The 17,967-nt window shown below is 43.4% G+C and overlaps 1 protein-coding gene across 6 annotated transcripts in view; it reads right to left on the bottom strand.

Moving 5' to 3' along the window:
* AGBL2 (AGBL carboxypeptidase 2) overlaps nt 1–17,967 on the bottom strand; it is a 44,660-nt gene that overhangs the window by 12,043 nt on the left and 14,650 nt on the right. For all 6 annotated transcript variants that reach the window (XM_031019271.2, XM_081798088.1, XM_031019273.2 and 3 more), the window contains 6 exons: nt 12,904–13,057; nt 10,423–11,205; nt 8,388–8,544; nt 2,395–2,521; nt 1,693–1,793; nt 543–673 (listed from right to left, as the gene is read on the bottom strand). In XM_031019271.2, the coding sequence (XP_030875131.1) occupies nt 543–673; nt 1,693–1,793; nt 2,395–2,521; nt 8,388–8,544; nt 10,423–11,205; nt 12,904–13,057 (1,453 nt within the window). The remainder of the gene's footprint in view (nt 1–542; nt 674–1,692; nt 1,794–2,394; nt 2,522–8,387; nt 8,545–10,422; nt 11,206–12,903; nt 13,058–17,967) is intronic.

The raw sequence follows: 17,967 nt of genomic DNA, 5'->3' as shown, positions 1-17,967 counted from the left end.
CCTGGGATCGAGTCCCGCATCGGGCTCCCTGCTCCTTGGGAGCCTGCTTCTCCCTCTGCTTCTCTCTCTCTCTGTCTCTCATGAATAAATAAATAAAATCTTTAAAAAAAAAAAAAAAGAAATGAGGCTGTCAAAGAACAGGCACTCAATACATAGTTGTTGAAGAAATGAAATATATTTAAGTGTGCCAAGATTTTTTTTTTTTTTTAAAGATTTTATTTATTTATTTGACAGAGAGACACAGTGAGAGAGGGAACACAAGCAGGGGGAGTGGGAGAGAGAGAAGCAGGCTTCCCGCCGAGCAGGGAGCCCGATGCGGGGCTCGATCCCAGGACCCTGGGATCATGACCTGAGCCGAAGGCAGACACTTAACGACTGAGCCACCCAGGTGCCCCTAAGTGTGCCAAGATTTATTCAATATTTTGCACCTGAGGTTCAAAACCAATGAAACAACAAGAGCAAACAATAATAATAATAATAATAATAATAATAATAATAATAATAGAACTTCTCTGGTTTTTCTTTGAAATGAAGTTTGTTACCTGGATTCAATGTCAGACAAAGAGATGTCACTCCAACTTCCTTCTAAATCCGTATCTTGTCCAAGTTCATTGAATTTCTTACGGATCTCCTGTTGTAAGAGCTCTTTAAGCTCTGCTAAACACTGCATGAACTGTGGAAGTGAAAAAAAAATTTTTTATTATTCATTTATTTATTTATTTATCAAATATTTACTAAGTATATGCTGAAAGGCAATTTATTTATTGCTGGGGACATAAAGATGAGTGGGCTATCACCTCTGCTAGTAAGGACGTATTAACATATAAATTATATGAGCTGTAGTAAGTGTCTCTAGGGCAGAACATCACTGAACACTGCTTTAGGCACTTTTCTCTGGCTAAAGGCAATAATAAACTTCTAAAATAATGCAAAGGTCTGATTTATTTTATTTTTTTGAATAGCAAGGAAGGAAATGTTGGAATGGGTTTGTTCAGATTTTGGCCCATGGCAGATGTGATTTAACAGGCCATGTTGTGGTCTCATTCTCCTTTAAATATGTTTTATTAAACAGTTGCATCCAGAGCAGTCTGTACCAGTGTCCCCAGGGCCATCTGAGAGGGGGCATGAGAGAGGAGTTAGACTGAGCCCATGAGCACAGACTCCCTTTTGAGAAGCTGAGCGATGAAGGGAAATAGAACTACCCTCCTGACTCTCTGCTAGAGAAACAAGGCCAAAGGAAACCCGTGTATGAGTCAGGACAGGGGCAGCTAAGAACACGTGCAGTTGAGGAGAAGAAGAGGATGAAAAAACTGAGGACACAGAAAAGGAGGAGGGAATGAATGAGGCAAGACCTTAGGGAGGCCATGGAGTGGGGGGCTGGCAGGCGTGCAAAGGGCAGGGTTTGTTTTGGAGAAGAGAAAGGACTCCTGCTTTTCTGAAAAGCAAAGTGAGGGAGAAGTGTGCTGACGGATAGTCGGCACGAAGGCTTCTACCTTCTTGGCAAGTTATGAGGTCTTGCCATTTGCGGAGAGTGTGCAGGCTGGGGGCTTTCTTACTTTTATTGATAATAAAAACATCTGAACGATATTAAGAGGAAAATAAAGACCACCTATAATCTCATTGGGCTGACCCTGGCCCCATGTGAAACCGGTCCCAGTAGCATCACCACTGTTCTTGAAAGCCCATTCTTACCTTGGTTCGGTCAGGATCACAGAAATCCAGAAGGGTGTCACAAACATGGTAACCTAGAGACTTCAGATCCTCAGTGGTAAAGTGAGTATCTCTTTTATTGCCTGAAGAAAAAAATCCATAAACATTTCTTATTAAATCCTAATGAGCAAATGCAATCTAATTTATGAATATTTCCTTAACAACACCACCTCTGATTCTAGAATATTGTGCTTCTGGACAGGGTCTTTCTCCCTCTAGTTCTGGTTTGGTTCAGAAGAATCTTTGACAATGAATAAGTCTGCAGTCATATAGCTATAGTTACTGAAGTTTTACTCTATGGTAGGTGCTATGCCAAGGGCTCTATGTGCATTATCTCATTAGGTAGGACCTACAAGGCGGGTACTACTGTTATTGCCAGTTTTTAAAAAAATGAGGTTCACAGAGTTAAGTAACTTAGCCAGGATCACACCACTTGGAAATGGAGCTGAAATTCAAACCCGGATGTGCCTGATTCCAGGTCCTGAGCAACCGCTATGCTATATTGCCCTGTCAAGTATTACATTTCACACTCAAATTTAGGTTGTCAAATTCAGCAGAAGGCACAGTTAGGAAAATCCTCTAGGTCAATCATCTCTCCAGCATTCAAAGGGATTTCATGGCCCTCCGTGCTTTGCCTGGCTTTCCCTTGCCGTGCTGACCTATGATATACAAACGAGAGCTTACCCAGGGTGGACCCCCCAAAGGTAGACTCCATGGTGTAGCTGTTGAGGATCCCCATGCGCCACATCACAACTCGGCCGGTTCCTTCCTTGCACTTTTGCACCTTAAAGTTACAACTATGAAAAGAGAACTAAAGAGAAACCCAAATCCTCTGTTAAACATAAACTGGCAAATGTTAAGATGCCTAAGATTCATTACTACAATACAAGAATGGTTTCCTGGGGGGTCTATATATCATTTCCTAACATATGTTCCATAAAATAGTAGTTTTACGGGATGTTAACAGGTATTACAGAGGAGAAAATGAGTACTGTGGTCATGTTGGTCAGAAGAAGGAAGGACTAATAAAATTACACAGACTTCCTATGCAGGATCTCTCAGAGCATTTAGTATGTTATTGTCGACTGTGAGTCTCCAAAGGGGAGAGAGTAGATTCTGTTTCTTACTGCCAGTGACCTTTTCTTCCCTTTCCCACCCTTCCCAGGGACATTTTGCTGGACAAGGGTGCCTTGAACTCCTGGTTGTGAATGCTGGCTTACTTTGCATTCAAGACATTTTTCTTTTTTTCTTTTTTTTTAAAGATTTTATTTATTTATTTGACAGAGAAAGACACAGCGAGAGAGGGAACACAAACGGGGAGTGGGAGAGGGAGAAGCAGACTCCCCGCCGAGCAGGGAGCCCCATGCGGGACTCGATCCAGGGACTCCAGGATCATGACCTGAGCCGAAGGCAGTCGCTTAACCAACTGAGCCACCCAGGCGCCCCTCAAGACATTTTTCTAAGGTTTCTTTCTACCCCTCCCCAACTTGAGCTCTTGGATCCAGTTGGGTTTATCCTCTATCTGGATTCTGGTATGCCTCACCCCTTTAATCTCTGCCTGGAATTCTCACTCCCTCTTACTTAATGTTCTCGGCTTGGAGTTCAATATCCTCCGTTGTCTCTCATGACCACTCCAACCCTCTTTCCTTACTGGGGGTTTGTAACATACACTTGGCACGCATCCCAACCTACCATATCCTGCTGAAAATGCCTTACAGTTGGAAGGTATCTCACCACTTAGCGGTTTTTAAGTTGTGCACCCTGGAATCCAGGGGTTCTATTGAGGAGCCTCGGGCATTCCTGCCACAAGGACTGAAGGAGGCAGAATGGGCAAGGTTCCAAGCCCAAGCCCTCTATCTGTCTTCAATTAGTGTAGCTCTGCTTTTAACTGTTTCAGATACTGGGTTCTGGATATCATTTTTTTTTTAAGATTTTATTTATTTATTTATTTATTTATTTATTTATTTAAGAGGGAGAGAGAGAGTGAGAGAGAACACAAGCGGGGGGAGGGGCAGAGGGAGATGGAGAAGCAGACTCCTCGCTGAGCAGAGAGCCCGACTCAGGGCTTGATCTTGAGACTCCAGAACCATGACCTGAGCTGAAGGCAGGTGCTCAACCGATTGAGCCACCCAAGCACCCCTGAATGTCATTTAAAAAATGTTTTAAATTATTTATTTTTTTTACAAGATGAATATTTGGACGTCATTTTATTTAAAGAAAGAATTCCCTGGGGCACCTGGGTGACTCAGTCAGTTAAGCATCTGGCTCCTGATTTTAGCTCAGGTCATGATCTCAGGGTCATGGGATCAAGCCCCACGTGGGGCTCCATGCTCAGTGGGGAGTCTGCTTGAGATTCTCTCCCTCTCCCCACCACCTGCTCGTGCTCTCTCTCTAAAATAATAAAAAAATATAAAAATAAAATATCTCTTGGGCGCCTGGGTGGCTCAGTCATTAAGCGTCTGCCTTCAGCTCAGGTCATGATCCCAGGGTCCCGGGATCGAGTCCCACATCGGGCTCCCTGCTCGGCAGGAAGCCTGCTTCTCCCTCTCCCACTCCCCCTGCTTGTGTTCCTGCTCTCACTGTCTCTCTCTCTGTCAAATAAATAAAATCTTTAAATAAATAAATAAATAAAATATCTCTTAAAAAAATAAAGAGATCGCTGGCAAAAATAGACAGAAAGACTTAAAAAAAAAGAAAAAAGGAAGGAAGGAAAAAAGGGAGAGAGGAAGAAAGAAAAGCTTCCTCTTTCCTTTTTCTTATTTAACAGATAAGAATAGCAGATATAAAATATTTGTCTTGGGGTACCTGGGTGGCTCAGTTGGTTAAGCGTTTGCCTTTGGCTCAGGTCATGATCCCAGAGTCCTGGGATCAAGCCCTGCATCAGGCCCCTTGCTCAGTGGGGAGCCTGCTTCTCCCTCTCCCTCTTCCCCTCCCCCTGCTTGTACTCTCTCTCACTCTCTCTCTCTGTAAAATAAATAAAAATAAAACCTTTCAAAAATAAAATATTTGTCTTATATATCTTTATGGGACAAAATATGTACTATCATTTAAAAACTTTTCTAAATCCAACCTAACTTCTTCTTTCTAATGACATTACATTTTGTGGATCTATTTATGATACTGAAAACCCACTTCTCAGCCAATGCAGGTACTCTGTATATGCCTAACTGTCAGAGCTGGTACTCAGCCAACTGTTTAAGGCTTTAACTTGTTTTTATTCACTTGTTACTATCTTACAGTTATTTGTGATTTTTTAAAAATTTTTATTTATTTATTTATTTATTTTAAAGATTTTATTTATTTATTTGACAGAGAGAGAGATAGCGAGAGCAGGAACACAGCAGGGGGAGTGGGAACAGCAGGGGGAGTGGGAGAGCGAGAAGCAGGCTTCCTGCCGAGCAGGGAGCCCGATGTGGGACTCGATCCCAGGACCCTGGGATCATGACCTGAGCCGCAGGCAGACGCTTAACGACTGAGCCACCCAGGCGCCCTGTGATCTTTTTTTAAAAAGATTTTATTTTGAGAGAGAGAGAGAATGAGCAGGGGGAGGGGCAGAGAGAGAGGGAGAGCTGAGCAGGAAGCCAGACATGGGGCTCGATCCTGGGACCCTGGGATCAGGACCTGAGCCGAAGCAGACGCTTAACTGACTGAGCCACCCAGGTGTCCCTGTGACCTTGTCTTACAGAAACTATTCTGTGGAGGCTCATTCAATATTAGCACTTTGTTTATCCTTCAATCCCTTCTTCCACTGCCAACCACAGGATTAAAGAGGACAAATTATCGGGACACCTGGGTGGCTCAGTCTGTTAAGCGTCTGCCTTTGGCTCAGGTCATGATCCCAGGGTCCTGGGATCGAGTCCCACATGGAGCTCCTTGCTCAACAGGGAGCCTGCTTCTCCTTCTCCCTCTGCTGCTCCCCCGCTTGTGCTCGCTGTCGCTCTCACTCTGACAAATAAAAAAAAAAAAGATCTTTAAAAGAAATACATTAAAAAAAAAAAAGAGGACAAATTATCTACTAAGAGTTTGAACTTGTGCCCAAGCAAAGCAGCCCTGCAATTTTTAAAAATCATCTTTATTGAAGGGCACCTGGGTGGCTCAGCTGGTTGAGCATCTGACTCTTGATTTTGGCTCAGGTCATGATCTCAGAGTCATGAGATCGAGCCCATGTTGGGCTCCACGCGGGGAATGGAGCCTGCTTAAGATTCTCTCTCTCCCTCTCCCTCTGCCTCGCCCGCTCTAAAAAAATCATCTTTATTGAGATATAATTCACATATCATACAACTCATTTATTTAAAGTACACAATTCAATGATTTCAGTGTATTTACAGAGTTGAGCAGCCATCACCATAATCTAAGTTTAGAACATTTTCATTACCTCCAAAAAGAAACCCAGCACCTAAAAGCAGTCATGCTGCCCTCCTCCTCCCCGCCCCAGGCAATCACTAAACAACTTTCTGTCTCTACAGATTTGCCTCTTCTGAAGATTTCATAGAATGGAATCATATAGGGGTGCCTGGGTAGCTCAGTAGGTTAAGAGTCTGACTTTGCCTCAGGTCATGATCCCAGGGTCCTGGGATCAAGCCCCACATTGGGTGCCCCGCTCAGCAGGGAGTCTGTTTATCCCTCTCCCTGTCCCTCTGCCCCTCCTCCCACTTGTGTGCATGCACTCTCTCTCTCTCAAAGACATAAATAAAATTAAAAAAAAAAAAAATGGAATCACACAAAATGTGGCCTTTTGGGTCTGGCTTCTTTTGCATAGCATGCTTCACGCATGTCTTAGCATATTCATACTTCTTTTTTTTTTTGCCCAATAACATTCCATTGTGTGGATATACCACCTTTTATTTATCTGTTTTTCTGTGGATATACAGAGTAATTCTTTTTTTTTTTTTTTAAGATTTTATTTATTTATTTGACAGAGAAAGACACAGCGAGAGAGGGACCACAAGCAGGGGGAGTGGGAGAGGGAGAAGCAGGCTTCCCGCCGAGCAGGGAGCCTGATGCGGGGCTAGATCCCAGGACCTGGGATCATGACCTGAGCCGAAGGCAGACACTTAACTGACTGAGCCACCCAGGCGCCCCAGTAATTATTTTTTTTAAGATTTATTTATTTTACAGAGTGAGAGAGGGTGCAAGTGGGGGTAGGAGCAGAGGGGAGAGGGAGAGAATCTCAAGTAGACTCCCTTCTGAGCATGGAGCTCAACACAGGGCTTGATCTCATGACCCTGAGATCATGACCTAAGCCAAAATCAAGAGTTGGACGCTTAACTGATTGAGCCACCCAGGCACCCCTACACAGAGTAATTCTTAAAGCCACACCTTTCTAAATTCTTGAAGTCCCTTTCCAAAGAAGACATACAAATGGCCAACAGACATATAAAAAGATCCTCAACATCACTCATCATCAGGGAAATACAAATCAAAACCACAACGAGATATCACCTTACACACACCAGAATGGCTAGAACCAAACACAAGAAATAACAAGTGTTAGGGAGGATGTGGAGAAAAAGGAACCCTCTTGCAGTGTTGGCGGGAATGTAAATTGGTGCAGCCACTGTGGAAAGCAGTATGGAGGTTCCTCAAAAAATTAAAAACAGAATTACCATATGATCCAGTAATTCCACTACTGGGTATTTACCCAATGAAAACAAAAACACTCATTCAAAAAGATATGTGCACCCATATGTTTATTGTAGCATTACTTATAATAGCCAAGACATGGAAGCAACCCAAGTGTCCATTAATAGATGAATGGATAAAGCTGCGGTACAGATCTACAATGGAATATGACTCAGCCATAAAAATGAATGAGATCTTGCCATTTGCAACAACATGGATGGATCTAGAAGGTATAATGCTATGTGAAATAGACAGAGAAAGACAAGTACCATATGATTTCACTCATATGTGGAATTTAAGAAACAAACAAACAAAGAAAAAAGAGACAAACAAAAAAAGTAGAGTCTTAAGCACAAAGAACAAGCTGGTGGTTACCCGGGTGCCTGGGTGGCTCAGTTGGTTGGGCGACTGCCTTCGGCTCAGGTCATGATCCTGGAGTCCCGGGATCGAGTCCCACATCGGGCTCCCCGCTCAGCGGGGAGTCTGCTTCTTCCTCTGGCCCTCCCCCTCTCATGTGCTCTCTCTCTCTCAAATAAATAAATTAAAAAAAAAAAATCTTTAAAAAAAACCCAAAAAACAGGGGCGCCTGGGTGGCTCAGTTGGTTGATCGACTGCCTTCGGCTCAGGTCATGACCTCAGGGTCCTGGGATCGAGCCCCGCGTCGGGCTCCCTGCTCAGCGGGAAGCCTGCTTCTCCCCTTCCCACTCCCCCTGCTTGTGTTCCCTCTCACGCTGTGTCTCTCTCTGTCAAATAAATAAATAAAATCTTTAAAAAAAAAAAAACTGGTGGTTACCCGAGAGGAGGAGGGTGGGGGGAGGGGTGAAATAGATAAGGGGGATTAAGGGTACACTTATCACGATGAGCACTGAATAATGTATAGAACTGTTGAACCATTATATTGTAAAAACAAAACAAAAACAAAACCAGAGTAAATTCTTGAGGTCCAGGTTGCTGGGATTTACCTAAGAATGAAAAGAGATGCAAAGTGGCATATAGGGTGCAGTGAGTTCTTTTCTTCCTTAGTCAACGGATGAGAAATTACCTTATGGGCTTACCTTATCTGGTGCATTTTTGCTTAACATTAAAGGAAAGACTCGCTCGTGAAGCCAGTGCTTGCGATCGCTGCTGCCACAGCCGTACAAGAAGATATTATTCTTGCGGCTGTGGCCATGGAAATCACAATACAAGAGAACCTCCCTTTCTTCCAGAAGCCTATTGAGGGGGGCAAACAAAGGACTCAGTGGACATCCAAATGCATGACAATAATCTTTTATAGTCTCTTCCTTAAGCATGTCTGTTGCTACCATTCCTCTAAAGAAAAGGTCAACCCCTTCAAAGGACCCTATGCCCATCTTCAGCCACTGCTGTAAACATGCTACCAGCACTCCTCGCCCCTGCCGGTCACAGGGACTTGAGATGAAAATGCGCGGATGTGGAAGGGGTGGTGGGTACGCCTTGTGTAAGCTGACAAGGAAGGGGAGGAAATCTGTTGAAAGAAAGCCCACCTGGGGGCAGCCCTGGGGAAAGAGGGACAGAAGTAGAGAGGCTGTAAGTGTTGGGTTGAAACTGAGAAAGCAAGCCTGGGTCCCTGACTTTCCAGGGCCAGCTCCTGTCAGGCTCAGCTCCTCTGTCTCCTCCTCACCCAGGCATCTACTTAGTCTTCCAAACATGGTCACATTCTCCACGATGAGGATGACAGGATGAAGAGGAGGGCAGTAATGCCACACACTCACAACGTGCAGGGCACTGTGCTAACCAGATGACATGGATTCTCCCATTTAATCCGCTAACCACCCGAGGCAGGCGAGCTTAGCCCCACTCCACAGATGGGAAAACTGAAGCGCAGAGAGGTACAATCACTTCAAGGTCACAGAGCCGGCCCGTAGCAACACCAGGTCTCAAAGCCAGGCCTATCTGACTCCCACACACGTGCTCTTAGATTTTGCCTGCCAGCCCCACACCACACGACTCCCACCCTCTCCCACAGATACGGTTACGAGGTGTGCACGTCCACATATTCTTCTGTGCTGTGGTCCCATTTCCGGTAAGGTGGGTGCCACTACACCATAGCCTTCAACTGCTTTCACAGAAGCTTGGAAAATTTTTTTTTTTTTTAAAGATTTTATTTATTTGACAGAGACAGCGAGAGAGGGAACACCAGCAGGGGGAGTGGGAGAGGGAGAAGCTGGCCTCCTGCTGAGCAGGGAGCATGATGCGGGGCTCGATCCCAGGACCCTGGGATCATGACCCGAGCCGAAGGCAGGCGCTTAACGACTGAGCCACCCAGGCGCCCCAAGCTTGGAAAATATTAACTGATTTATTTACTATTCTTTCCTTACGAGAGGCAATATAAGAGGTAATAAAGAACTCAGACTCTGGAACCTGAGATCCTGTGTTCAAATATCTACTCTGTCGCTTTTTAGCTCTATGACCTTGGGCAAGTTGCTTGACCTTTTGGGGCCTTAATTTCCTCACCATTTACAGACGGGATACTGATTGTGCCAACGCCAGAGGGTTAATGTGAAGACTACATGGGCCCCATGTGGAAAGCCCCTCTACACAAACACTACCTAATTGTTAGGTACCGTTATTATTACTACACAGGCCTCATGACGAAGGCCTATGAACTTCTCTGACTTCTGAACCCTCTATTCCATTGTTTCACTAATAAGTGAAATGCCTCTAGCTGAAATATTGCATGTTCAGGTTCAACCCAAAGATAAAACAGGACTTGGGACACCTGGGTGGCTCAGCTTGTTAAGTGTCTGCCTTCGGCTCAGGTCATGATCCCAGGGTCCTGGGATCGAGCCCCGCATCGGGCTCCCTGATCGGCAGGGAGTCTGCTTCTCCCTCTGTAGTATTATCCCCCTGCTCGTGTTCTCGCTCTCTAATAAATAAATAAAATCTTAAAAAAAAGATAAAACAGGACTTAAAAGTTTGGAACCGACCACACCACACCCACGTGATTGCAAACAGAAGGGTAAAGACAGTCTCCAAAGCCGCGCCCAAGTCCCATATAAGCAGAGCCCTTGCACCTGTCAGACAGTGTTCACAGCATTCGGGGGAAGATCAGCAGATAAAGGGGCTCACCTTTTGATCATGTTCCTGGTGTACCAGATGCAAGGGAAAGACTCCTTCAGAATGGTTTTATAATGCCTGTTCAAGTCCCGTCCCGCCAGTGAACACCGGTAATTCCCCACGATCACTCCATCTGGATTTAACATAGGAACCACTTTGAAGACAAAGATATCTCTGAGGAGCTGGGCATCTGGGGAGTTGCTAAGGATGAAGTCCAAAAAGCCCTTCATGATCCACGAGCCATTACTTTCTCCAGGGTGGACTCGGGCGCTCAAGACCACGGCTTTCTTGGCAGCCGCCTCCTGCGGGGTCCGGGCTGGGTTGGTGATGGTAAGCAGGTAGACGGTATTTCCTCCTAGGCTCCTGCATAAAGTTCGGAGTTTGCAGAACTGAGACTGGACGGGGTTGTTCATCACTGACAGCAGGTAGCATTGTAAATCAGTGTATGTATACGGGTAGAAGTGTGCGAAGAAGCAAGTGTCCTGGTCGTGTGGAAACTGAATGGTCCACGTGAGACAGTAAAAGAGCTGCTGTCCATTGTCCCTGTTGTTCTTATAGTACCTGATTTCATTTCCTTCTCTCCTCCAGCCAATGTTGTGGGTGCTGGCATCCAACTGGGAGTACATGAGTGGCTTCATCCCTATAGTGTAAAGGCTCTTGGGTTTGAGCAAGTTGACAATGGTGAAGCGGTAGGTGGCATCTTTTCTAGTGTTCTGAACACGAAAATAAAACCACTGAGTGTGTTTGTTTGTGTAGAGGTCAGTTCGCAAGGTGAGTTCATACTCATAGGTATCTCTGTAATGGAGAAAACAGAAGAGTATCTCTGTCACCTCACATCCCCACCCCTGCAAAAAAGAAATCTAAAAAAGTGTTGTTTCCCCCTGGCAAAAACAGATCTTATTACAAAAGGAAAGCCTGCTACTTCAAGCCTTAATTTTCTAATTTACATAGTTCCCCAACTCATACTATTAGGCTGGCAGAAATTTGGGTAAAGAAAGTTTATTTGGGGGGCGCCTGGGTGGCTCAGTTGGTTAAGCATCTGCCTTGGGCTTGGGTTGTGATCCCGGGGTCCTGGGATCAAGCCCTGTGTCAGGCTCCTTGCTCAGCCAGGAGCCTGATTCTCCCTCTCCCTCTGCTTGCCGCTCCCCCTGCTTGTGCTCTCTCTCTCTCTGTCAAATAAAATGACTGAGCCACCAGGGCGCCTGGGTGGCTCAGTCAGTTAAGTGTCTGCCTTCGGCTCAGGTCATGATCCCAGGGTCCTGGGATCGAGCCCCACATTGGGCTCCCCGCTCCACGGGAAGCCTGCTTCTCCCTCTCCCACTCCCCCTGCTTGTGTTCCCTCTCTCAATGTCTCTCTCTGTCAAATAAATAAATAAAATCTTAAAAAAAAAAAAAAAATGACTGAGCCACCTAGGCGTCCCTAAATAAAATCTTTAAAAAGAAAGAAAGAAAAGGAATAATATGAATCATTAAAAATAAGGAGATAAATCTGTGGTACTTCCATAGGAAAACATCTAAAATTTATTAAGTGGCAAAAAGCAATTTGTAAAACAGTATGTATACCGTTATCCTATTTTTAAAAATAAGTAATTTCTGGGGCACCTGGGTGGCTCAGTTGGTTAAGCGTCTGCCTTCGGCTCAGGTCATGATCCCAGGGTCCTGGAATCAAGCCCCGTGTCCAGCTCTCTGCCTGGCAGGGAGCCTGCTTCTCCCTCTCCCTCTGCTGTTCTACCTGCTTGTTCTCTCTCTGTCTCTCTCTCTGTCAAATAAATAAATAAAATCTTTTTTAAAAATAACAAATAAATAAATAATTTTTGTATATTATGAATACATGGAAAGAGGGGGAAAATTATTGCACATATACTGAACTGTTAACATTTGCTGTATCTGGGGAGATATGATTATAGGACTTCATTTTTTTAATGTTATGCATTTTTATTAATACAAAAAATTTTTAAAGGGTTTTTTTTTTAAAGATTTTTATTTATTTGTCAGAGAGAGAGAGCACAAGCAGGGGGAGCAGCAGGCACAGGGAGAAGCAGACTCCCCGCCGAGCAAGGAGCCCGATGTGGGGCTCAATCCCAGGACCTGAGATCATGACCTGAGCTGAAGGCAAACGCTTAACCAACTGAGTCACCCAGGCGTCCCTAAAGGGTTTTATTTAAGTAATTGCTACCACAAGGTGGGGCTCGAACTCACGACCCCAAAATCAAGAGTCACATGCTCTACTGACTGAGCCAGCCAGGTGCCCCTATTAATACAAATTTTAAATGAGCACTAAAATCATTCACAAGAAAAAAAAAAACAACAAACCAGTGTAGATAAATTTTGCTCTGGGGGAAAATGAGTCCCAATTATTCCATTCTTCATCCTCATGACCATTTCTCACCACTTCTCTCTTTTTCAAAAACACTCCTGACTCCTAACATGACACCTGAAGACATGGGTCAGTCCCTCCGGTTATCGCCCCTTCGGGAAATTCCCATTACTCACACTCTGACAGCTTTTTGCAGATTCCCGCTCTCAAACCTTGACTCAAACAGGAGAGTATTATCCTCGGGTCCCTGCAGCGTGACGGCAAGCTCCCTGATAATCCCTCGCTTACCTCCCACTCTGGAACTGGTGAAATAGGAACCTTCAGTGGGCACTGTGGATGAGACAGACATATTTAGGGCAGGTTCCACTTAGAATCCATTCATCCAGCCAATATTTACTGAGCTCCTCTGTGTGTTCGATGCCATACTAGGTTAACAATAATGAATATTCAGATTTTCAACCGTCCTTGCTGAGATTTTTTAATTTTATTTTTTTTAATTTTTAATTTTTAAAAATTTTATTTATTTATTTGACAGAGAGAGACACAGCGAGAGAGGGAACACAAGCAGGGGGAGTGGGAGAGGGAGAAGCAGGCTTCCCATGGAGCAGGGAGCCCAGTGTGGGGCTCGATCCCAGGACCCTGGGATCATGACCTGAGCCGAAGGCAGACACTTAACGACTGAGCCACCCAGGGCCCCGAGATTTTTTAATTTTAAACATCGGATTTCTCTAAAGACCTTTAAGGTGGTGTAGAGCACTTCCTTTTGCTGCATGGCTGTGCCCTGGGCATCTCAGATACTATTTGTACCCACTTAAGCCCTAATTTAAAAGCATGTGGACAAATGATTTTCCACATAGAACATCATTTACAGTCTTAATTCTAAAAAAAAAGCACCTATTTATTAATTTAAGAAAAGGGTAAAGGAGAAAACAAAAAAGAGATAATAAAGTATACTTCATATAATTTTTTGGTATATCCTTCCAGATTTAAATATAAAAAAATTAGAAGTTTGGGAAGAATTGGCATGGGTGAATTAACTTATGAAGGGAACAAAAATATCATAGTAATTAGAGAAAATAAAAGGTTCTGATTGAAATTTTATCTTTAAAGTGATGCTAAAACAAAAAAATATAAAATTTATTTAATAAAAATTAGATTATAATCACCTCTTTCTATCCTTTTGGTGGGGTTGCAACTTTAAAAAAATATTTATTTCTTTGGGGAGAGGGAAGAGAGAGAGCACTGTGGAAGAGGCAGAGAGAGAATCTTTAAGCAGATTCCCTGCTGAGTGCAGAGCCCCACATGCAGGGCTCAACCCCAGGACCCTGAGATCTCAACCTGAGCGGAAACCAAGAGTCAGACGCTCTACCAACTGAGCCACCCAGATGCCCTGTAATTTGTTTTTAAAGATTTTATTTTAAGTAATCTCTACTCCCAACATGGGGCTTGAAATTATAACCCCAAGATCAAGAATCACATGCTCCACTGACGAGCCAGCCAGGCAAATTCAATGAGACTGCCATATGACATCTTTGATTTTTACAGTCACTTTTGCAAAACTATTTTAGGGCTTCATAGTTTCCCCAAGGACTTTGTACCACAATATTCTTATCATTGTGTCTAGAAGAACCTGTTTTGTCATCTTTTGTTGATTTTCTCTTTGTTAACTGAAAAAAAAAATTTCTAGATTCTCATTTGTCAGTAGCTTTGCAAGTGATTCAAGCAATTCTTCAACATTCATCAACTTCATAAAATCCTGCATGTCTTGTAAGGATAATTTCACTTTGCAACTGATTTTTACTGTACTTGCATTATACTGTCAGATATTAATAATATCCACCAATCAGCAAGTGACTGATATCAACAAAGATGCTGACCATGGGGCAGGATAGATGCCAGCATGAAACAGTAATAGGCATGGGGGCTTATTTTATTAGCATGGGGGCTTATTTATTTTTATTTTATTATTTTATTATTATTTCATTAGCAAATATCTTCATATTATGACTTTTGCTTTGATAGGCAACTCTGTCACTGTGGAGACTCAGGTAATAAACATTTAGATAATAAAGGAGAGCAAAAGAGAAAGCATACATATAAGGAAGCACATAATAGAAGAAAGCAAGCACAGAGGAGGCAGGAGCAGAAGAGGCCCCAAGTGTACACATAATCGGGGCTCCTGGGTGGCTCAGTCAGTTAAGCGTCTGACTTCGGCTCAGGTCATGATCTTGGGGTCCTGGGATGGAGCCCCATGTTAGGCTCCATGCTCTGCAGGGAGTCTGCTTGTCCCTCTGTCCCTCCCCCTGCTCATGCTCTCTCTCTCAAATAAGTAAATAAAACCTTTTTTAAAAAAAGAAAGAGTACACGTAATCCAATTAAAAGCTGGGGACCCACACGGGCACCTGGGTGGCTCAGCTGGTTAAGCGACTGCCTTCAGTTCAGGTCATGATCCCGGAGTCCTGGGATCAAGTCCCACATCAGGCTCCCAGCTCAGCAGGGAGCCTGCTTCTCCCTCTGACCCTCTCCCCTTTCATGCTGTTTCTCTCTCTCTCTCAAATAAATAAATAAAAATCTTTAAAAAAAACAAAAAGCTGGGGACCCACATGGTCCAGTCTCTACAATTAATACAGGAATTTTGACATTCCTTTGAGTCTCTCAGGCAACATTAAAGATGATCCTATTCATAGCCCACAGTAACATTTGCTAGTATTTGGGGTTTTTTAAAAGATTTTATTTATTCATTTGAGACACAGAGATACAGAAAGAGAGAGAGCAAACACAAGTAGGGGGAGAGGCAGAGGGAGAGGGAGAAGCAGACTCCCCACTGATCAGGGAGCCTGATGCGGGGCTCTATCCTAAGACCCACAGACCATGACCTGAGCAGAAGGCAGACACCTAACCATCTGAGCCACCCAGGCGCCCCTCTTTGCTAGTATTTGGTTGAGGATTTTTGTATTTATATTCATAAGGAATACAGTTTTCCTGTGATGTCTTTGTCTAACTTTGAATAGTGACTTCGTAAACAGTTGGAAATGTTTCCTCCTGCTACTATTTTCAGAGTTTATGAAGGATTAGTACTATTTCATCTTTAAATGTTTGATACAGGGGCGCCTGGGTGGCTCCGTCGTTAAGCGTCTGCCTTCGGCTCAGGTCATGATCCCGGGGTCCTGGGATCGAGTCCCACATCGGGCTCCCTGCTCGGCGGGAAGCCTGCTTCTCCCTCTCCCACTCCCCCTGCTTGTGTTCCTGCTCTCGCTGTCTCTCTGTCAAATAAATAAATAAATTCTTTAAAAAAAATAAAAATAAAAAAAATTAAAAAAAAAATGTTTGATACAATTCAAACAAACCCTGTCCCCATCTGGGCAAGGAATTTCTTTGCAGGAAGATTTTTTTTAAAGATTTATTTATTTATTTATTTTAGAGAAAGAGAGAGAGAAAAAGAAAACCCAAGCACAAGTGGGGGGAGGGGCAGAGGGAGAGAAGCTCAAGCAAACGCCCCACTTAGTGTGGAGCCTGAGGTGGGGCATGATCATATGATCCATGAGAACATGACCTGCACAGAAACCAAAGTTGGACACTAGCTGAGTGTCCACCCAGGCACCCCTTTGCAGGAAGATTTTTAATTACTAATTCAATTTCTTTGTTTTAGTCTATTCAGACTTTTAAACTTTCTCCCTCAGTCAGTTGTGGTAATTTGTGTTTTTCTAACAGCTTTTCCCGTCCATCTATGTTGTTTATTTTTTTAAAGATTTTATTTCTTTATTTGACAGAGACGCACAGCCAGAGAGGGAACACAAGCAGGGGGAGTGGGAGAGGGAGAAGCAGGCTTCCTGTGGAGCAGGGAGCCCGATGTGGGGCTCGATCCCGGGACCCTGGGATCATGACCTGAGCCGAAGGCAGACGCTTAATGACTGAGCCACCCAGGTGCCCCCATCTATGTTGTTTAATTTGCTGGCATGAAGTTGTACCTTGTAATTCTTTTGATTTTTGTAGATTTGATGTTTCTGTCCCCTTTCAATCCTGATTTTGATAATTTGTATCTCCTCTTCTTTTTTCATGGTTGGTCTAGCTAAAGTTTTGTCAATTTTGTTGATGTTTCCAAAGGACTAACTTTTGGTTTGATTTTCCAGATTATTTTCCTGTTTTCTATTTCACTGATTTCCATTCTTATCTTTTTTATGTTCTTCCCTCTGGTTGCTTTGGACTTAGTTTGTGCTTATTTTTCTAATTTATTAATGTGAAAGCTTAGGTAACTGATTTGACATCTTTCTTCCTTTCAAATATAGGCATTCAAAGCCATACATTTATCTTGCAGTGCTTAGCTGCATCCTTTAAATTTTGATATGTTGTTTTATTTTCACTCAGTTTAAAACATTTTTAAACTCTTCTTATGATTTCTTTAACCCATGGGTTACTTAGAAATGTGCTGTTCAATTTCCAAATATTTGTATATTTCCCAGATTTCATTCTGCTGTAGATTTTTTTTTTTTAATTTTTAATTTTAAGTAGGCTCCATGCCCAGCATGGAACCCAACGTGGGGCTCAAACCCATGATCCTGAGATCAAGATCTGAGCTGAGACCAAGAGTAGGATGCTCAACCGACTGAGCCACCTAGGCGCCCCCTGTTGTTGATTTCTAATTCAATTTTGTCGTGGTCAGAGAATTTATTTTGTATGACTTCATTCTTTTTAAATGTACTAAGACTTCCTTTACAACCTAGCATATAGTGTATCCTGGGGAATGTACCATGTGCCTTTGAAAAGAATATGTATTTTGCTATTGTTGTTGGGTACAGTGTTCTATAAATTTTTTAAAAAGACATGGATTCTACCTGTAGGAAGCTTACAAATTAATGGAAATCAATTAAACCACATAGTAAATGATAGTCATTGCACACACTACAAAGTACTCACTAAAGTACATACAGAGATGGAGAAAAGAAGAGCAAGTTCCCCGAATATCCAATATCTGATTTTTAGGAAGGGGAATGACACAGAAGAAGCTCTAAAATGGGCTTAGAAGACATGTATCATATGATCTCACTGATATGAGGAATTCTTAATCGCAGGAAACAAACTGAGTGTTGTTGTAGTGGGGGGTGGGGTGGGAGGGATGGGGTGACTGGGTGATAGACACTGGGGAGGGTACATGCTCTGGTAAGTGCTGTGCATTGTGCAAGACTGTTGAATCTCAGATCTGTACCTCTGAAACAAATAATGCAATATATGTTAAGAAAAAA

Source organism: Leptonychotes weddellii, chromosome 11 (assembly GCF_054177405.1).
Source record: "Leptonychotes weddellii isolate Sample4059 chromosome 11, ASM5417740v2, whole genome shotgun sequence".
Classification (NCBI taxonomy): Eukaryota; Metazoa; Chordata; class Mammalia; order Carnivora; family Phocidae; genus Leptonychotes; species Leptonychotes weddellii.
Note: the sequence above shows the minus strand (reverse complement) of the source record. Positions and strands in the feature narration are given on the sequence as shown.